Below are 22,100 nucleotides of genomic sequence, written 5' to 3' on the forward strand. Positions count from 1 at the left end.
AACGTCTCTCCAAGTGAATCTCGAAGGTTTATGAACACAACATGCAAGTTTTTGTGATCCTGCAACACATTTCTGAGGTTTAATTTTCATCGTTTGACATCATGGCACACAGAACCAAAAGCAAATTGCACATTTAACCGGTTTGCACAAGGATTTCATTGAATGCGATTCAAACGATGGCTGCCTTTTTAAAGGGACGTTTCCTTCCAGCTGTCTGGTGAAACAAAGGGTGCGACTGACTAGATGACTCAGTACGTCATCTGTAACAGAGTTCATGAGAAAGTTACTGTGTAACCGTCACACCTTGGACAGCAGCAACGGGTTTATAACAAACTTGGTTTCAGGAATACGTTGTGCCCATGTTAACAAATGATGACAAAACTGTTTTTTAATTTTACACCCCGGCTTCAATGTCTGAATTTACATCAGACTCATTGACTTCACAGCAGATACTCCATCTCTGCTTTCAAACAAAATCATTTTGGCTGAGTATTTCCAGAACAAACACTTCATAAACACGAGGAACACTATTTGAATTGCTTCCTAAACAAAGGATATATTCTGTTCCACGATGCATATTTTAAACTGTCATCTATCTCTGAGAACATTAAAGTTGTTTCTTTATTAATAAATGTTTGAGGAAGCACCTCCGTAATGGCTCCTTTATCTATTATTTATCAGCTTACTACACTAACAACCTTTAAATAATTTACTTCATGACTTTGTGATCTTATTAATCGTTCCTTGTTAAGTCATGGATCATTGAAACTGGTCATTTTTAATGATCAATTTACCGCATATTGGATTTTTAAAATAACCTGCATATAAATTTACTTTAGAATAATTGACTCTGTTAAGTGCCGTGCTGTTAATGTGAGCAGAATCCTGGTCGGGCAATAGAAACTGATACCGAGAGTGATTTGTAACCAGATCTGAGCAAATAAATTCTACAGTTCCTGTTTATATTATGTTTGTGCAGTGTGCATGAATCACATGGAGAGAGACATATTGGCTTGTGAACGTATTTTAGCGCAGAGATTTTTGACATTTGACTTCATTTTCAAGTAAAAATGTTATTAAAAAAAAAACACATGTGGCCTCACATGTTAGCATGAGAGGCCACTGAAATATCTTAAAATGACTAAATCCTTTTCTTACATTTAGATTAACACGCTCAAAACTACATCGTTTTTTTACAGGAGTCTTTTTGGCTCAGGAGTCACTTCCTCTTATTTTTATCAAGGCTTAATGAAAGTGCAGAAACAGCAGCACATCACCGGCCTCGGCGCAGAAGAATGTGCTCTGTTGCCATACTGGGACATAACAAGGCCCGCGGTAGCTTTGAGGTTGAAGAAGTGACCTTTTTGACTGGACGGATGCCAGTTTGAATCCTTAGACCGCCTGGGAAAATGTGCATTGGGAAAGCCGAACACTTTCTCCCCTTTATCTGTCACCACCGAGCTGCCGAGCAAGGCACATAAAGCTCCGGCGTGGAAATCGCCGCTGCTCCATCACCCGCAGGGTGGAGCCAGATATAGTTTCATTTGAGTCTCAAGAGGAAAGGCATGACAATACACGCAGATATCATGAAGCGGCATAAAGAGACAATGGCACGGAGCCTGAAGACCCACTTTTGAACCGTTAAGACTGAATAATGTCACCGTCTCCAAACTTCAGGGACCAAGTCACTGAAAGGACTGTTCAGTCTGATTATCAGGGTGGAACTAATGCCTCAGCGAGGACAGTCGGTAAGGTGCGACGCCGAGTGACTCAGTGGAAAAAAGGTTGTTGCAGAGTCCTTAAAACCCTGACAGAAGGACATGTGGCCCGGCTAAAACGGGTATTAAGATAATGAGATATTTCAGCGCTGACTACTTTTGTCTGCTGTGTCTCTGATCTCCTCATGCCGACAGACTTATTTGCAGAACTGTGTAAAACAGCCACACTACAACAATGACAAACCAAGATCTGTATTTTGTGTAATCCATCAGTTCACACTGTCTAAAGTTTGCCATAAAATGTTTAGCAACAGCATAAATTAAAGGAGAAACAGACTGTAGCGTTCTCTGCAGGCACGTCTGGTTTGGTTTGCAAACAATAGCAGGAAAGGCTGAGAGGGGTTAAAGGTGTGCCCCCCTTTTTCAAAACTCAACAATGGTTGCACAAAGATTGCAAAAACAAAAGAGGGCAACAATTGGAAGAAGTTGTGGAATAAAGGAAAAAACAAGACTGTAGCAATTTGCATCCGCTGGAAAAGGATCGACTTGAGTGTGAGTGTGGAGAAATGGCAAAAAGTAGAATTCACGCTGTTGAGAATTTGACCATAATCAGTATTTAACTGATCAGATCAGAAGTAGTACTGGGCTGCTTGGCATTGCGCTCAGCAGGCTGATGTCAGTCCGAGGTTATTAGGTGAATCCGCAAAAAGCTGCAGACAAGAAATGATGGGAGTGGGTGAAAAGGCTGAGGAAGTAAATAGGACGGCCTGACCCTGACCAAAGACCTGCTGAACTGGCTTCTCGGTCCAAGACAATTATTGATGCAGTGCAGAAATCGATGAGAATAAATGAATTTGGATGACCAGCCGACGGAGTGGAGCAAAACCCCGTGAAAGTTTTCAGTTGGTGGCGTTACGTCAGTGTTAACGCAGGTCAAACAGCTCTTTTAATGCTCCTCTAACGGGTGAATTACGAGCCAGAGGGGCGACATTTTCTGCAGCGCCAGCACGAGGGTCCAAACGGTTCATCACAAACGTCTCATCCGATGTGATAAATGTAGCAGCACGGCTGAGAGCAACCTGGATGGCGAAAATGTGGATGAGAGCGAGAGAGAGAGAGAGAGAGCAGGCGGGAGTGAAGCTGATCAGTGCGGAGCAGTGACTGTGTGTGACATCAGGCTCTGTTGGCACTGAACGATAAGAGAGTGAAAAAGGTAGGTCACAGGAGTATCAGGTGGAAACGGTGAGTAATGCGAGTCGGGAAGCAGGTGTTTCCCCTCCGGTGGCTTTACGGGCAAATATTGAAGCCTGAAATGGTGGATCAACATTTCAAACCCCGCAGGGGAAATGCGAGGCGCTCGAAAGCAGAGGGACAAATCAAAACCGGCAGCGTCCGCAGTGAAACCTGGATATTAATCCTGAAGACGGCCACTTGTTCCGCAGAGACATCTTTTTTTTAAACTACAGATTTTTCAGTAAAACTAAAATCTGATGTTCAACATTTTGAAAAGATGCAGGTTTAATCAGCACATCGTGACACTGAAGGCCTCCCTGAACAATAGGAGGCTCCCTGTTGAAACGTGTGTGGCTCTTTGTGTGCACTTTGGAATCAATGTTCATTGTTCTGGAAACTGAGGTCATGAGGGCCCTCCCCTGGCCGAAGCAGGTTATTACCTCCATGTGAAGCTTTAGGAATACACAGTGAAAATATTACAGCAACTATAGATTTTGACATAGCAATCCATAAAAACAACATTTAGCTGATCACTAACTCTTCTACACTCCTGCATTTATCACGTCAAGAACTTCTGTTTCATTTCTTCTGAAATTATGTAATTCCTGTTTTTTTTTTTAAGGTTAGGAGAGCGGCTGACTGTAACTTTCAAAAGAGAAATGCAGGTTCACAATAAGCATGTGACTCTCTAGAAACGGCGACATGTGAGAAGCCATCACACTGCGCCGTGACTCACACTGGAAGATGAAAGAAGCGGCACCAATGCGTGGGTAATTTAGTCTGGAAACAATGCCCCTTATCTTCTGGGAAGCTAATTTTACTGATGGTATTATTTTAGGCCCACAATCATCTTTCATTTGTCTGCTTAAAAAAAAAAATAAATAAAATAAAAAATCCCGTGTTAAAAGGGAAGCACATCAACTTGAAGGACTCTCTCAGTGTACATATATATTTACTGAATATAGTTTAACTTGTTTCTGTATGCTGCAAGTCCTTGAGAGGTTCCAGTAACAGCTCAGGAGGCAGGAACAACACACAAGGCCAGAGGGAGATTTTATCAGGGTGTAGCTGACTTTCAGCCTGTTATTGTTTGTTGGAATTAGAAAGTTATCATTTCCCACTTTTAAACAGCATGCTGATAGAGGGAATGGTTAAATATTTATGTACAGTCTACGGGGCCATTTTAACGCTTAGAACAACATCGGGGGGATATTTACATTTTCGGGCGTGAGGAAACGTGTTTATTTTCATTCCCCTTTGTTTAACTCTTCGTCATTAAGAAAGCTGTCCACAAAAACATGTAAAACAAAGCTCACACGACCATAAAGGTGGATAGAAGTTGGACGATGGAGGGAAAAGTGTTGAATCACATGTGAAATTAACTATTTTAGAACTTGGCTGACATATACTGGAGCACACTAAACAGTTTAACACCAGTCCACAACATCTGTTTACAAGTGCTGTGGAATTAATATAACAAGCCATAAACATGGTGGAAGTGAAGTAACTGAGCAATAAAATAGAGGAAGAGAAGAAGAAGAAGCAGTGCTGATTTTTTTTTTCTACCACTGTGATAAAATACTTCCCTCTGTTGGTGAAAATGAACAGTCCAAGGGAAATTAACAAAGACCTGTTCAACTTTACTTAAATCAAGTTATCTTAGTGAAAAAGAGTTGGGCCTTTTCATCATAATTTTCAAAAAAAAAAGACAATTTCATTAAGTATTACTGTCCAAATTTTCATGCTAGATATTTCAAAATTTGCAAACTTTTCTGCAGCAAAGCATTGTGGACATTTTGAAACTCTCATACTATGCTTTTTTTTCTCTTTTAGCTTAAAGTTACTTTCGCGTTCAATCATTATCATTGTGATCAATAAAGAAATAGATCACTAGTCACAAGCGTGGGTCCTTCCAGCGTTCACACAGTAAAAGCTGATGGCGGACCGTTGTGAGCCCTGGTTAAGACGAGGGGAATCAGACCGTCATCCCAGGGGATGAGACATCATCTTATTTAAGTTAGATGATAAAACACAAATGAATATTTTTACTAAAAACAATACTTACCAACACAATGAATTGATAAATGCTTCATCAATGCCAATTTGGAGTCATTCAGTCAAATCATCTGGAAGCTATTGAGCTGAAATGATATATTTTTCATAAGAATATTAATATAAAGCCAAGATGGACACAAAAAAAAACAATATTAATATAAACCATTAGGTATTTTAGCTCAATAGCTTTATGATTAGATCATTTTTCTCTCAGGTGTTTGGGGCAAAATGTAATGGTTTGTTTTGTCTGAGTTCAGGAGCAGAAAAATCGCAGCTCCTTGAGACTTCAACGTCTTTAAGACAAGCTTCTTCAACTGTTTCCTTCTAAATTATCTAAATGAATTGCATTAACTGCAATTAATTAATGTAGGGCTGCCAAAAAAAATTTGTTTTTCAATCATGCACACAGAAATAAGATTGGGGCTTTTTTTCAATTTGAAAACTGTATTTGATGTAGACATTGTATATGGTTGGTCTACATGGCACTTTATTTTGAAAGAAAATCCAAAAAGGTCAAAAAAGAACTTCTTTCTTTGTGTTCATTTGATTACTAAGACACTCTGATGAGAAATCAGTCCAACAGGAAGTTGCAATACCACAATTTCAACAATTCATTTAAATTGAACCAATCTATGTGAATTCTGAGCAACCTTGCAACTTTGTCAAGTTGCAGTGAAGTACAAGGTTGAACAGATCTCTCAGAGATTGGTTATACTGTGGAGCAATTTGGACACAAGATGGAGAAATATGTGTTCTAGACTACTTGGCCATGTCAGCAGAGGTGTGGGGTATAGCATCAGATCATGAAACATATAAATCATATATTTGTACCATCAATATTAGGTTATTGACAACTAAACAATGCAGCATTAAATAGTTGAAACATTCAGACAGGAGTTGGAAGAGTGAGAATTTTACAGTCATGCCTGAGCATCAAACGTTTTGCTTCCTCTTTATATAAATATATACTTGAGTTTGACGCCCTTAACACCACACAAGCAAAGAAATTACTACACATTTATAGTAATGCATCTCGTCATTTTATCTTAAAGTCATATTTCTTTGGTAACAGACCAGGGAATAAGAAAGAATAATTATTTCTCCTCTTAACTGAAACCTAGGAGGAAATGTTTCCATTCTGAGATATGTTTTGCCTTAAATAATAAAAACGTGTATATTTAATCAGAATTTAAAAAGTAGCATAAACAAAGCGATGCTGTTGAAAATAACAATACAGGAGCAAAGTTTTCTGCAGAGGAAGCTGCAGACTTTAGCGACAAGTTACGATTATGTTCAAAGGTTTTTGTTTTTGTTTTGAATATACGCACCTTCTCCAGTGAAGTTTGTTTCTTGACTTTCGTGTTCGGTGACTTGTTCATTTGCACGTTCCTCACCTCAAACATGCTGATTCCCTCCGGACGCTGATTGGTCGATGTGGCCTGTCAATCATCATTACTTCGAGGAGAGGCGGGACGTGTGAAGTGACTATTGCACGCGTTGATTCAGGGTTTTATGTGCATGTTTGGCTAAAACCAAGACATTCTCCCACCACAAGAAATAGAAAAACATGCAGTTTGATCCTATTTTTTTTTTATTATTATTATCATTATTATTATTGGAATGCTTTACCTCAATAACATGACAATGAGCCAAAACAGTGCAAATACTGTATCACAGCAAACACAGACTCCCACAATCTGAACATCCTTCAACAACAGCATTTTCTCACATTTTTTTCCCTCATCTTATGTACAACTGGGATCATTTCTAGTCACTCGCATGTCCAACTTGCACAATTCCAGGACCACACACACTGTACACAACCGTCCTCGTCAACACTTAAGGCACACGCACATACAATATTTATATATAACACATCACGCAAATGTGCAGCGCTTTAAGACAGCAGTAACGTTTGATAAGTCATAACTTGATAAGAGGCTCTCGGCCAGGACCCGACCGGAGCTGAGCCATGAACAAACAGCTAGTAAAAAGCCCACAGACGACCGGTTTTCTTTACATAACCTGTGATTTGCTCTCTAACATTTAGCGTGAGTAAGTCCAGTGTAGCTGTGTTCAGTATAGCTTAATAGTGTGGCTATCTCTAAAAAAATATTCAGTCAAGAGAGCGCAGAGGGGCGGGGCCGGGCGAGCGTCGACGACAAATACGACAAGGTCAGAGATCCGGGAGCAGAGAAAGCCGAATAAAAACGGAAATTACAGGATATGCGCGTATAAAATGAGAGGGAGAGAGAGCCAAGTTTAAGAGCCTGACAATGATTATTAAAATGTATCAGACAGAGAGGTGGGATGAAGGTGCAGCATGTCATGTTAGTGATGAGAAGTAGCAGTGTTGTGGAGGGAACGCAGCTCAGTGTTTCCCAAAAATCTGTAACAGACTCACTTCAAGTGTCACTGAGTAATTTGGATGCAGCTTCCACAAACATAAATGCCTGGCTTTGGAAGTATGTTTGGAAGGCCTACATAGGCAGATTCAGCAGCGTGCCATCATTTATGGATATGTACAAATACATGACATCGACAGACAGAGTGCCGTTTTCATACAGACGCAAACAGGAGCTCCAGGTGTTAAAACCTCGCTTATTCTAGGTAACCATTTAAAAAACAAAAGCTACACAAAGTGTACATGAATTACACTCAGCGCTCTTTGCTGGGCTGCGTTCATCAAACAGTACACAGACAAAATTATAATCAGAAATGTCTGCCAATTATTTCTATATACTGGCTTCCAAAGCAACGTTAAGCTCGAAGCAAAATAGTAAGAAAGTTGTTTTTTATATACCGTCTATATATATATATATTATCTATATCATCAGTGTAACAGCGGCAACAGGGTTTTGCAGACTCCTGAAAGCTGTGTCGCGTTTATGAAACAGTTTGAGTGTTTAATAGAAGAAGCAGTGTGTAGTTTCATGTCTGAAAAAAATTAATCTGTGGTGTTTCGGCCACCGAGTCTGAAACCACGTCTTGGATCTGCATACAGTGAGAAGAGAACGCTCCACACAGCTTTCTGTTTACATCGCAAGGATTAGGAAACTGGATGTTTTTGTCTGTGGCACAGGTGAAAGAAGGAAACACTCTTTTCATCCACAATATAATAATATTGTGTATGGGTGTATGGATGTGTGTGTGTGAGATTGTTATCCCACATGAACATTATGCTTCTGTGTTTCCGGACAGTCTGAACATGTTGGGTCCTTATCAGCTCTGCGTCCACGTCCACTGTGTGTCTCTCTCTCCCTCGTCAGCACCTGATCACTCCGCTCACAAATCAAATCAAGTGGGATCGCCCTGGCGAGCGAACCACCTCCCCCCCGGGGCCGCGAGCCTCTACTCCTTCAGGTACCGGGGGCATGTCCCCCCCCTCACTCCTCCTCCACTGCAGGTGAGACATGCCTCCGGGTCAGTGTGCTTTGTGGCCACGGCGTTCAGACCAGCGACGCCCGTCTCTCCTCCGGCGTCTCCTCCAGTATCTGAAGCAGCAGGTCACTGAGCGGCTTGGCCATGGTGCGGTAACCCGACGCCGTCAGGTGGAGGAAGTCAAACATGTCCCTTGGGTTGATGGTCCCGTCGGAGTGGACGTACTCCCTGCTGACGTCCAGAAACTGAGCCTGGCCCAACCGCGGCAGCCAGGAGCGCAGGAACCCGTTCACCGCGGTGTTCTTCTCCCTCAGCGCGTTGGGACGCTCCCCCCGGGGCAACAAACCCTGAGAACCACAGAGAGATTTACATCACAACATCCTGACACGGCACAATAAACAAACAATTCCTTTAAAAACGACGGAAGAAGTGGTAATGAGAAAGACCGAGTGTCTGACGTGTGTCACAAGCCTTTATTGTCATCACACATCAGACTCTGTTGACGTGTGAAGAAAGAAAAACATCAGATAACCATGAGAATACTGAATGGGCTTTTTCTTTTTTTTTTACATTCAGCCTTCCAAATATAGTCTGGGGTGATGATGCCTTCATTTACCAAAATAAAAGAGGCAGACATTTGCAAAACATTGACAATAATTAAATGTGAAATGTGAAATAAAGCAGGAGAGACGTCAATAAACTCACCAGTACTACTATCTTTGCTTTGGGGAGACGTGAAATGAGCTCTTGTCCAATTGCAACGATCCCTCCCGCCACCTGCTCTGCTGTGTGTTCATAGTTGTTGGTTCCTACCCACAGCACCACCACCTGGACAAGAGTACACAAGCACACTTAAATCAGCTCCACTGAACACGGTCCAGCCCGCAGGACTGATATCAAACCAAACGAGGCAGAGGACGGACACCTTATTAGCTGTTCCGAGCAAATAACAATTCATGGATCAGTTTCAAGGTATAAATAAACCCATTAAGCTCAGAGTGATAAAACAGGCTGTTAACACCACAATATTTTCCTCAAACACTAAAATGAAATTACATGGCCACCGAGGGTCACAAAACACCATCTGCTGCTGAAATTCAGATAAGACAGTTAGCAACAGCGCCATGTGTGTTTTTTTCAAGGACAAGTAGTGCATGTGTAAAGTCTCTCTGGGTCAAAGGGTGCGACACAGTCTGCGTGGAAGGCGCATTGTATCCAAACGTGTGCGAGACGTGCTTCCGTTTTTTAAGTGTTCTCGACGATCATGAAGATGTCGGCTCGTCACCTTGGGACGGATGTTCTCCAGCTCTCCGTTCTGCAGCCTCCACAGCACGTTACACGTGGTGTCTCCACCGATGCCAAAGTTGAGTGCGTGAAGAGGAGAGAAGAACTCTCTCCAGATCTGTTGGCAAAACCGTCAGTCGGAATTTTTACTTCACATCAAACGTCACAAGTAATAAAACCCCCATGAAAGTTTTATGTGATCAAGAAAACTAATGGTTGGACAAAATTATCTGTACCTGGGAATTATATTAATGATAATGTTATATAGGTGAATAAATCTGCATGGTATCAGTTAAACATGTAATATACAGTAATACTGTCAAGCGAAGTGATCGCTGTCATTTTGCACGAATAAACAGACATAAATAATTAATTCATATCTTTGTACTTATCTGCACTCACATGCTCTTGGATCATTCCCATTTGAGGTGTTTCAGAACAAATCTTTGGCTGACTTTTTTTTCAGTCATTTTTTTCTCGATGTTAGTCCCATCGACTGCGAGCAGTGAAATAGGTCTTCCTTTCAACACAATTAAGGGTCATTTAGCTTAATGCGATCAACCAAAGGGGTTTTACGTTCAAAGAATTTCCCCTTTTGTTTGGAATGTCAGAAGAAGAGCAATGCATCTGTAATCTTGTCTGGAATATCACTTTGGTAATATCTGTGCATTGGCAAACAACAATCTGAAGAAAAAACATTATCAATATCTCAGGCGATGCATCAAATTTATTCTGGATGGAAAATAGTTCATTTTAGAGAAATATGCTGCTGCAGTGTGAGCATAGATGTAGAAAAAGGAACCGTCTTTTCTCACCTCATACTGCTGCATTAGCTGTACCATAGAATCCCCAACAAACAGCACATCTGGTTCAGCATCTTTGCATTCTTGTACAAATCTTATGTGCTGCAGGAAAAGAAGAAAAAACAGCAAATGATGTCATCAATAAATGCAACATAGAGGATCAATTAAGGTCTAATTACAAGTGATTCAATCTATTTTGTCTTTCAGACTGCGGTAATGCCTTTGAGGTGTGGGCTTTTTAAGCAGCGGGATAATAGTTGTTAGATAAAATCCTGTGAGCTCATCACAGTCGAGGCACGTCTGGTGACCCTTCTAATGCAGAGCTCTGTGTAAAGCCGCCTGTCTCAGTTCAATTAGCTTTGGAGGATTAACCTCTTACAGACCAACCAAGAGGTGCAACTAAACAAAGCCAAAGGAAATACAGCACAACAAAATCACAAATCTCTCACATCTTGGTCACAATTTTTTTTTTTTAAGATGGTTTGTTTAGAGACTCAAATGGTGTAAAGATTGATTGCTATCACAGTTGTGCATATATTATTCCAATAACTTAGCATATCAAAACAAGTAAGACTTTGACATTTGTGTTAAGCATTCTTGTTTGTGGATCTCTTGCCCTGCATGTTTGAGAGTTTTATTTGTTACATGACACAAGTAAGAGTGGCAGAAATCTGTTGATGATCCATTCATTGGATGAGATGTGTTACTGCTGAAGGACGCCTACATTAAAATCAGAGTATTTTGAGATTTTGTGGTACACCATCTGCCTATTTAGTCTTCATAAAGTAGTATACAAATAATTAGTACCCATAAAACAATACTGAAACCAAGGTGGTTTAAGAATAAAGAGTTCAGAATTACATGACTAACCACTGACTGTCCATAGTGCGTTTACCAAACCAATAATGAACTTCTTCAATGAGGCGATCTTCATATATGTATAGAAACACATGACTGAATTCATTCACGGATAATTCTGAGGACATGTCCCTATAGATTTGTACAAGAACTTTGAAAGCCCTTTGACAATGTATGCAAAGTGTAGTTAGTAAAATGCATGCAATTCTTAAATATGATCAATCTCACGGCTACAGATCGGAAGTGTATGATCTGCAGCAAAAACATTCATACTTGTGACATCCACCGTCCATCTCCCTGAACATCCTCGACTGGCTTAGCCACTGCAGCAGGGTTCAGCTCGTCCCCGTTCATCCTGGAGGAGAAAAACAGCGCATTTCTCGACATAAACACAACCACTCGCAGCAACGAGGCTCTCTTGATATGATAAAACAGCACTGCACACAAGTGGGGAAGGGTTAAGGATGGAGAAAGAGCACCTAGAGGAGAGCATCAACACCAGCTAGCAGGAACCATTGCTGTGATGCAGCAGCTTATGGTTTCATGAGCAGACAGACCGGCCTAATACGGATGTAGGCCACTTTCGCTACTCTGGCGGGTGTTTATAGATCAGAGCAGATCGCATTAACTCAGCTGGTTGTCTGACGTTAGCTGGTTTGCCGCTTGCTTGCTAGCTAGCTAGCGAGCTAGCTAGCTGATAACATGATTCCTGGCAGCATCACTGACACTTTCGATACAAGTCCGTTATCATAAAACACCGCGAAAAATGCGTCTTCTTTTCCAAAAGGAAAAAAAAAAAACTCACCTGGCAGAGTGTCAGGTCTTCCCTGCCTCGGCTGGCTCTCTGGCGCCGGTTTCGCTTCACCGGGTGGCGGTTAGTCGAAGCGGGTGATGCTCGCGAGCAACTGTTAGCTGCCTCCAGCTAGACGAGACAACAAAAGGTGTGTCAAGAAGGCAACGCGCAGAGACGGTGTGAGGGGGAGAGCGGCGCAGCCCGCTGACACCACCAGTCGTAACCCCGCAAGGCAGACGCTGTCCAGAGTGATGCTGTCACTGTCAGCGAGCCGTTCGAGCGGCCCGAGCCAGGTTTAATCTCACCTTAGCTGACAGTCTGGAGCATAAATTCCAACTGCACTTGTGTTTGTAGTTTATAGCGCGCTTATCCACCAGAGAGCTGTTAAGTTGGAAGGATGTGACTGCAGGGCAACGATACAGCTGGCTTCGCAATGAATCATGGGTAAAGTGAGCATTGTGGTGATAGCTCCACAGGCTAAAACTGGAGAACATCCACATGATACTTGTGTTTTTAATTTCATTTTATTTTCTGATCTGGCTAACGAAAGCCTTATTTTACTTGCATGCCCCCCCCCCCCTTTTTTTTTATTGTAACCCATCACTGATCCTCATTCCCAAACCTACCAGCTGGTTGCAATGCATCATGGTCAGTACTCTGGTTAAATGCTACATCCGACCTAGCACCTTCACAGAGGGAATTGCAGCTTGTTTTATCTAATCACACCTGTAGGAGAGAGAAAAAAGGACATGATTACCAATATAACTATCATATTGTATTATGGTTGGCAATGTTAAATTTAATACATTTTATTTTATTTGAACAAAATCACATTGGTTGATTTACATGCATTTATAATTCAAATGCTGGAGACTACAATTTTTTGGAGGCCTTTCTTCGTGTGGGTTGCATGGTCCCCCTGTGCATGCTCTTGGTAGTGTAGTTTTCTCAAACAGTTCTCAAATGTGTGAGGTTAAGTGGTGCCTCTAATTTGCTCTAATGGTGGAAATGTACATGTGGTTATCTGTGTCTGTGTCCTAAGATGGAGGAGTGATGACCCATCCCGGGTTTACCCTGAATATGAAATGTCAGCTAGTATTCACTGAACATCCCCAGAATAACCTGATATAAAAAATGGATGGAATCTCAGGAGGAGAAATCAGCTCTTCATATTACACTTAACTGATAACATCCTCTTTATTTGACTCAATGTCATATAAAATTCAGTCTGAATAGATCACATTGATTAATCAATTTATTCAGATCAGTGTGTCAGTTGTTATCTCAGTCAACTTAAGTCTCTTTTGTACCTGGAAAGCACTGCACCAGCCATCAAATCTGAGTAAAAATCCTCCTTTCAAATCAAACTTGTTTACTTTACATTATAGTGATATGCATTATTTGTTTTTCTCTTATCTTTGTTTCTCCTGATTAAGTTTTTTCAATCTTCTGACACAGAAAACAAATAGAAACACAGCAGCTTACCAAATCAAGAGCACAAGGGCATGTATAACTCCTCCAAAACAACATCCAAAAGTTTTTCTTCAACAGGTTCAGACAGGCCCTGAATAACAAGTTCTGAAGCAAAGTCACTGAAGCGTCGACACTGCTCCACCCATCAAGACCTGCAAAACATTTTCAGCACCAGCATACTGTACCGCTACCCCAGAGGGCAATTAAAAGCTGCCAAGATACTTTGTTTAATTGATTCACATTCAGTTATAACTCCTGTGCAATTAGATCATTGCAATGTTTCTGAGGATTATACTTTTCACGCTTCTGGGAGGACTTTTGGAGTTTGGTAAGTTTCAAATAGTATCACTTTCCATTTTTAATGGAAGAACAACACATAGGTGAACATACATACATACATACATACATACACACATACATACATACATGCATACATACATACATACATACATACATACATACATGCATACATACATAAGATGAACAGTTTTGCATTGCATCAGTCAATCAGAGGACGCTAACACTTTTGTTTTTGTCTCTAGGGCTGCAGCAAGTCAGTGGGGTTTTCATCTACACTGCAGCCGAGGTGGAAGCAGTCAATGGGACGGATGTGAAGCTGAAGTGCAAATTCAGCTCCATGTACCCCGTGTCACTGGAGTCTGTCTCTGCAAACTGGATCTTTAGACCCCGGCGTCACAAACGTGAGACGATGGTATGTTGTACATGATGTTTTAAGATGTGGTTGAGATTAATTTCAAACTATTTACCAAGGCATGCTCTGATAACTTCAGTGAATCAGAGTGTGAAATTGAATGTGTTTTTGTGTTTCAGTTGATGTATTACCATAAGAAACCCTACCCTATACTCAATGGTCGTTTTAAGAAACGTGTGGAGTGGTCGGGGGACGTTCTGGAAAAAGATGCCTCCATCACCCTGAAGCGAGTCACCCCTAAATTCAGAGGTACCTACGTCTGCCAGGTGCGCAATCTGCCAGACATTAGAGGCAGGGATGGAGAGGTTGTCCTCAGAGTTGTCAACAAGACTTCCAGTAAGTAATTTCCTTTAAATCCCTTTAATGTTTTCATATAAACATAAGTATCAATGTTAAAAAACGAGTTTCATGTGAGGTAGTTAAACACAATTGTCATCTCAATAACCTCATTTCTTTAGAAGAAGACGAGGATAACTCCTAAAATGACTGCTTCTGTCTTTTGCCTTGCAGATTTTGACCCACTTGACTTGTTCACAGCTTTGCTCGACATGATTTGATTGGGCTCTCGCTCCTATTTTGTCAGTGCATTTATTAAAGCCACAAACTTACATTTATAGCTTTCGTATATGCCAGATTGAGCTGGAAACATAACATTTACATGAAGTAGTGCTATAGAAGATGATGTCGCCTAGATTACTGTTTAAAAAGTACCGGAACAAGACATTTAAACAAATAATCAGAACTCAATGCCACCGAAGAGGGCAATGCTCGCCTATCTTCAGTGGAAAGAAGAACAAGGAATCCTACAGAAAAGGTGCTGCACAGTCCTGATCTCATCACCAAGGAGTCAGTCGGGGCCTCAAGGGGAAGAAAATCACAAGAAGATTAAGGAAGATGAATTTGCAGGTGAATCGTGTCTGATATGGAATATTTTGACTTCAAGATACCGTGTGGAGGTCAGACTGCCTTGATTTAGAGGAGCCGGTGAACTTTAATCCGAGAAACAAAAGATAATATTCTCGTGACTATTGTCTATTTAACTCGGGTTGACTGAAATTAAGGGGGAGTCACGTTGGGTTCCATTCAGAGCAGCAGTTTTGCTCTCAATCAGCTGATTCATGTCTGTATCGTTTGCAATCCTCAATAATCCTCCTTATGCAGCGTCGAGAGATTGACTCCTCATATTTGGCTCGGTCTCTCAAAATTCCACAACAGTGACTACGCCTCCAAATGTTTGGAAAGATGAATTTGAAATAAATATGTTTGTTGCATTAAAAATCTGTGAGGTCTGTTTTGAATAACTCACCCTCACTCCTTTTCTTCCCAAAGAGGATACATCTATAGAAAAATAAATGTAATCTCACTTTCACTACCATTGTAAAAGTTATTTCACTTGATTGTCAATACTTACACTTAAGTATTACTTATAATCTTCTTGGCTACTGTTGAAATCATATTGCAGACAACACCCACTATTTGATGTAACATTCAGACTGCTATTTAGTTGCAAACAACTTGGATTATTTTAACAGATAAATGTCCAAAGATGTAAGATCTTTTTTTTCCAAAGCAAATGATTCTGTATTCTTTGTTATTTGTATGAGAAATGTACTTAAAATGTAGATATTTTACACAAGTCAATTGAAATAAACACGTGAAAATGCAATCGAGTAATTGTGTCACATCATGAGTATTGTTTGTTTCAGCATGTTTTTGTTTTGTTTTGTCGGAGACAAACAACAAGCTTGTTTTTGTGTCATCTGTTCTGGCCACAAGATGGTACCAGTCAGCAGACAACCTGCAGTAAATCTTCTTTCTTTCTTTCTCCCTGTTTGGTGAGTCGTCTGCCAGTATGATAAAAACCCTAAACTGACACGTGAAGGCTGCTTGAGGTGAGACGCCTCGCGCGCGTCGCCCCGGTGGGTGAACAGGTTATGCAAGTAACACGTCATCAAGCCCCGCCCACCAGGTGTGTGCGGAGGAGGAAACCCATTCTCTGCTCCGGAGCTTTTTCCCTTTCGACGTGGAGTCGCCGCGTCCATGACCTCCTTTTAAATCAACCTGCACGAAGGGAACAGTTCTCCTCCTGCAGAGGAACTGACTTCTTTAATGTGTGCTCCCATGTCTCGGATATGGCCTCTGCTTCTGCTGGGAGGACTGCTGCTGCCAGGTGAGTGAGAGCAGAGGAGAGCCAGCTCCTCCACTTCCTGGACGAGAGCTCACCAGGCCGAGCGTGTGTGTCAAATACCTGTAGAGTGCAAGTCTTTTAAGGTCTGTCTTCGGAGGAGATCAACATTATAAACGTACTGTGTAGTAGTTTTAATCTCGTGGATTATATTCAATACTTTCTCTGTGTAACATACATACATACCAGTGCATAGATGAAAAGTTACTGAACTTTTAAACTACTCTTACATTGTTTAAATTGTACTTTTTTTTTCCTTCTGCACGCTATTCTCAAAAATAACTACATTAATCGAGATGGATAAAATTGTCAGTAGTAGGCATTCATGTGGATTTACCTGTAGATAATATCATAACATTTCTCAGAGGGGAAAAAAGTCAAAATATACGCTATGATACATAAATGTGGGTATAAAGCAGGAATTTTCTTCTAAAAGAAAATACAACTTCAAGTTATTAATGTAGTCAGAAGTGACATGCTGTAATCTGTGAGATAAATTACATTCCAGGAAAAAAAAAAAAAGAAACTGTAAGTGATCCAAAAAAGTACTTTGATTACAGTTTTTTGGAATTTATTACCTACTACCTTTGGAAATACTTGGCATACGGCACCAAATTCTGATAAATGTTTGAGATAACTTAATTCAAGGGAATTTTCTTCTTGGAAAAGCCAGTGAGATATGTCAGAAGCAGTTGAGAAAAGAGAGTAATGCTCTTTTTAAATCACATTGCATGCCAATAATATACCAACCATGAAAATCATCAAGAACTCTGATGCCTCACTAATTAAACTTTTCTCAATCAAACAGACATTTGGAGAATACATTCATGCACGCAACTTTTGTTTTAGGTGTCAGCCATGTGGGAAACATGGCTACAAATTAATGGGAAAAACAATGCTTGAAATGCATCTATGTTTGGTTTTAAAACTGTGCTTGGGGCTGAGGTAAAGGACGTTATGATTTCAGTCACTGGCAGGGCATTGGCCATGAGAGTGTTTTGGTTGATTTTTGAATGCAGAGTGACTTTTATGGCTGCGTGGCTGATAAGCAGCCTCATGTTGTCACAGTCAGGAGATAGTGCGGAGCATGCTTTGTATTACAAGTCATCGCTTGTGATGTTCCCAGGCTTTTTCCAGTGGGGGAGAAAACCACTGAAATGAACTGAATCCCAACGTGTTTGTGTTTGTCGTGGATCAACAGTGCACACCTGCAAAGTCAATGAAAGCATTTGGAAACTGTTTTTTTTTTTTTTTTTTTACTCGGCTTCAGCTGGAGGATGAGATTAAACGGGGAATGGTTCAGCTTCAGTTCTCATGAAAAGATTTTAATGATGCATTTCACTTCCACTTTTAAAGCTGCTAGTTCATCATTTTTTTATGCCGACTTCATGTTGGTGTTTAAGGGTTTGTCAGTTTTACTGCTGAACTTGTGGAAGACAAACTGTGTATTCACCATTACTGAATACCACAGTTATATATGATCTCTCTCTCTCTCTCTCTCTCTCTCTCTCTCTCTCTCTCTCTCTGTCTCTCTCTCTCTCTGTCTCTCTCTCTCTGTCTCTCTCTCTCTCTCTCTCTCTCTCTTTTGCAATATCTTGTGTGATTGCTTTGACTTACATCGATTCCCTCTGTATAAAGGAATTATTTAATGATTTAGATCTATTGACATAAACATAAGAGGTTGAACTTCATCTCTTCAACAAAGATTAGTAATCTGAGTTTCTTTAAATGAGTCATAATCTTTGCACTTTCTTCACACAGACTCAGATGGGGTGTGTGTTTTTCCATTAAAGTCATGTGTTTCATTTCATGGGCCTCTGTTTGGGATTACTGAACAGTGTTGGCTTCTCCAGCTCTTACTACAAGGAATGTTTTAATCCACAGCAGGATGAGTCCAAAAGTCTGATCTCTGCTGTCATGCAGATTAAATTTAACTGTTTACTTCACTTTAGGGAGAACAACAGTCGACATGTCAAAGAGCTGACCACAATTTCAAAGAAGTAGCATAGTTTTTGTCAGTGTTAATGTCCAGAAATATAAAGAGAATAGAAAAGTTGTGATTATCTTCAGTGTATGTTATTTTAAGGCGCTTGCTGGAGCGGTATCTATCCAGCTGACCTCCTGGACTTCAGTGCAAATCATTAACCCACAGAGGGTGCAGCCGCTGGGGAAGTATTTTAATTATTTGGAGTTTCTTGTGAAGTGTGCAGTTGCAGAGTAGAAAATCAGGTCTGAAGAAATGGCTGCAGTGTGGACTGCAGCAGCAGCTATCATCACAAGAAACCGACAAACTCACAGTGGATAGCTAAAAGCCGTAAACACCAGCGATGAGCAGCATGTGACGTTTTGCTGCTGTGTGAAATGATCTCTCAATCGAGGCATTTTTCTGTCCTTTCATCGCTGTTTGATACGAATATTTCTACTTTGTTGGATTGTTTCCATGAATAGTGAATGAAGAAATGCTTTTAAATGGTTCGCTTGAAGCACAGATTTGTCTTTTTGTAAACACAGCAGTGGGTGTTTGTCAGGGAGGTTAAAGTTTCATGAGTTATCATTCTCACGTCTCATTTCATCTCATCTCAGGGGTGCTACATGTCGGCGCGATCGAGATTCATACTGTGAGCGAGCTGGAGGCGGTCAATGGGACGAACGTGAAGCTGAAGTGCACCTTCACCTCCACTCACGCAGTGTCGGCTCAGTCCGTCACTGTGTCGTGGAACTTCAGACCCCTTAATTCAGGAGCCGACGAGTCGGTGAGTAAAAGCTTGGTGTTAAAAAAACCTTTAAAATGATAATATTTCAAAGCATTGGAACCAGTGCTGTATTTGCCTTATTTTACTTGAGGAACTATGCGGACCAGTGTGTTTCTGTTTGCATTCTTTCTTTTTCCTCCTCTGTCAGGTGTTCTACTACCAGGAGGTACCGTACCCTCCTCAGCACGGACGCTTTAAAGGCCACGCAGTGTGGTCGGGAGACATCGCGAGAGGAGATGCGTCCATCACCCTGCACGAAGTGCCGCCGACCTTCAACGGTACCTTCATCTGCCAGGTGCGCAACCGTCCAGACGTGCACGGCAGAAATGGAGAGATCGTCCTGAGAGTCGTGGACAAAGGTGAGACAGCATCACACATTCAAACCTGTTTGTCGTTCATCAAGTGGATCAAAATGACAGAAGTTGGAGTGATTTGACTTTTTTAACTGTTTCGATTGTGAAGCATCATGAAGTGAGATTTCAGTGTTTTTAAGCACCTGGAAAACGGTTTTGTCTGCCTTTTTTTCTCGCCCCCGTTGCTTCTAGTATCGCTGTCTGAGATTGGCCTCCTGGGTATCGCGGTTGCAGTCTCCTGTGCAGTAATCCTGGTCATCTTTGGTATTTTCGTGGCGGTAAGGTTCTACAGGAGGAGGCGCATGGAAAATGACATTGAACTGGGGCCGCGGGAGCAGGAGTGGAAGGACCCGACAGTGTGGTGAGGGCCAGAGAACCGGAGCGCCTCTGCTCCTCTTCTTCTTGGGACTGGTGCAGAATCTGATGTACTGCTTGGGCCTGTTCTCCTGGAAGAGAGATTTGTAACACATCTTTTTCTTTCCATGTTTGCTTCTCCAGTGTGAACCGTTTATTTATATAAATGTTCTTGTAGTTCTTTTTGACTACTTCAGCATTAGAGATTGTGAGTGTCATGCTTCCAATTTGTTGTAAAAGCCAAACATTTTGATCTTTATAGGCTTTACCAAAAGCTGCCAGTGATTGCAACAAAGTGAAACTTCAAACTGTAGACTAGGGGATGTAAATATGGATTTTCTGTTTTCCTTAAAAATTTGCTCATTAACATAAAATCACTGCAGCAGTGCTGACTACAACAAGCGATGCTATTTTGCATTTATTTGTATTGATTGACTCTACAACCATGGAGTGACTGTTAAGAGTGTATTTTTTTTTTTTTTTTTTTTAAAGCTGAATCATCTTTGCACCGCAAAGTAATGGTAATAAGGCTGGCAGAAAATAACAGCGCTTCATACATGACACTGCTGCAGTGAAATGAGTCTTGGCTGCTTGCTGTTAAGGGGTTCAGTTTGTGAGCTGTGGCAGTTAAAAGCAGATTTTTCTGGGCAAAAACTTTCCCCTCTCACTGTGAGCAGCAGCTGCATTCACAACTGATGCTTCACAGTACGTTCCGCTCTGATTTGTCGATACAGGTGAAGAATTTATCAGAGCTCACGCAGAAGACTGAGCTGGTCTTACTGGAAAAGTGCTGAACTCCTACTGTGGTCGTTATTCTGTGGGCTGGGTTTATTTCAAGCTGAGGATTCTGGGTATCTCCCCTTTTTGGTTATTTTGGCAGTGGATGGTTGGCTGAGGTAAACCAGTGCCTTTTTATTTATCGGCTACAATTCCGGTGCGCTCAGTTTTTCCACGAGCGGACCGTCTCACTGTTTGCATGTCTTTGTGGATTTGTTGGGCGGGGGCTGCGTCAGTGCACCCGAAGAGGCAGTTCACCTGAAAGTTGTGCAGAAGGAGAAAGAAGCCGAAAGCTCAGACGATGAGGAGTCTGAGGACAGCAGCGGAGGTGATGATGATGAGGAGGAAGGCGAAGAGGAGGATGATGATGACGATGACGACGACGATGATGACGATGGTGACGATGATGACGACGATGGAGGGGGTGACGATTAAATAGGCACGCTTGACTGTCTAGAATCGTCTGTTATTCAGGAACAAAAGAGTCACGTTGGAATGATATACATATAATTTATTGTGGATTTTTCATCTTTTTGTGTATCCCACTCAATGAATTGCAGTAATTTTGTCTTAAAGACAGTTTACAATTGCATATTTAACCTTGTTGGGATAGAAATACCTACGAAAAGAAGACCTTTTAGTCAATAGAAAAAAATGGATGATTTTTTAACTGGGGAGATCGCCTTTTTCCATTCATCACAGCGTCTCTGTCGGAATGTGCCGCCTACTTCAGATTCGGTGCAATTCAGTGCCTCAAACAGAAAAAAAAGTGCACTATGGAGTTCTTCCCTGCTTATTTCTTTATGACTCTTTATCACATTTTTCTTTGTATCACTAACACGCAGTTCCTACTGCATGAACAAAGACTCTATGCACATTGTATGTTTTTCACATATAAAGTCGTATTCCTCGTCACCTCCCGGTGGATTCTGATACGTAAATCTGACGGTGTCCCACCTTTATTTTTTTATTTCTTTTAATGTCTGAGTTTTATTTCATGTACTTTAACCAACTGCTGCCTTCAAACACCCTCGTGCCGGTTTGAGTGGGTTTCCACTGAACAAATGGAAAAGTACTGCCCACCATCAGTGCTCTGAAAACTCATGAATTTTCATGCTTCACAAATGGACTATAGATTTTTAAAAGGTTTCGATAAATTTGGTTCATTAACGGCAGACGGTGTTTGTGTCTGTGCAGCATTCCTCCTGCTCACTTTCTAAAGGCATCAGGTGAAAGTTGTCAGAGTTTTATTGAGAAATGTTTTTTTATCCGTGCTTTGAGGCACTTTTTTTTATTGAGGACTTTTGCAGATATAAACAGCAGAATTGGTGCTGTCATGTATATTTAACTTCCACATAGTTTACAAGG

At 41.1% G+C, this 22,100-nt stretch overlaps 3 protein-coding genes across 5 annotated transcripts; 2 read left to right on the plus strand and 1 right to left on the minus strand.

Moving 5' to 3' along the window:
• Positions 1-6,618: 6,618 nt before the first annotated feature.
• Positions 6,619-12,509, minus strand: pafah1b2 (platelet-activating factor acetylhydrolase 1b, catalytic subunit 2). 3 transcript variants are annotated; one of them, XM_030101544.1, is made up of 7 exons: positions 12,431-12,506; positions 12,138-12,254; positions 11,606-11,687; positions 10,487-10,576; positions 9,673-9,789; positions 9,093-9,215; positions 6,619-8,734 (listed from the first exon to the last, which is right to left on the minus strand). In XM_030101544.1, the coding sequence occupies exons 3-7, from the start codon at positions 11,684-11,686 to the stop codon at positions 8,456-8,458; spliced, it is 690 nt and encodes a 229-aa protein (XP_029957404.1). In that variant the 5' UTR covers position 11,687; positions 12,138-12,254; positions 12,431-12,506; the 3' UTR covers positions 6,619-8,455. The 3 variants fall into 3 exon arrangements, with proteins under 3 accessions (XP_029957404.1, XP_029957405.1, XP_029957403.1); XM_030101545.1 differs by lacking the exon at positions 12,138-12,254 and having other exon boundaries at positions 12,431-12,509; XM_030101543.1 differs by lacking the exon at positions 12,431-12,506 and having other exon boundaries at positions 12,138-12,313.
• A 1,243-nt stretch (positions 12,510-13,752) lies between these two features.
• LOC115395535 (myelin protein zero-like protein 2) lies at positions 13,753-15,980 on the plus strand. Its single transcript, XM_030101109.1, has 4 exons — positions 13,753-13,926; positions 14,141-14,310; positions 14,430-14,646; positions 14,821-15,980. The coding sequence occupies exons 1-4, from the start codon at positions 13,875-13,877 to the stop codon at positions 14,865-14,867; spliced, it is 486 nt and encodes a 161-aa protein (XP_029956969.1). The 5' UTR covers positions 13,753-13,874; the 3' UTR covers positions 14,868-15,980.
• A 299-nt stretch (positions 15,981-16,279) lies between these two features.
• LOC115396020 (myelin protein zero-like protein 2) lies at positions 16,280-21,352 on the plus strand. The gene is made up of 5 exons (XM_030101755.1): positions 16,280-16,480; positions 19,079-19,248; positions 19,397-19,607; positions 19,794-19,962; positions 20,969-21,352. Exons 1-5 carry the CDS (start codon positions 16,420-16,422, stop codon positions 21,165-21,167), a joined length of 810 nt encoding a protein of 269 aa, XP_029957615.1. The 5' UTR covers positions 16,280-16,419; the 3' UTR covers positions 21,168-21,352.
• The last annotated feature ends 748 nt before the right edge of the window (positions 21,353-22,100 follow it).

Source organism: Salarias fasciatus, chromosome 10, assembly GCF_902148845.1.
Source record: "Salarias fasciatus chromosome 10, fSalaFa1.1, whole genome shotgun sequence".
Taxonomy (NCBI): domain Eukaryota; kingdom Metazoa; phylum Chordata; class Actinopteri; order Blenniiformes; family Blenniidae; genus Salarias; species Salarias fasciatus.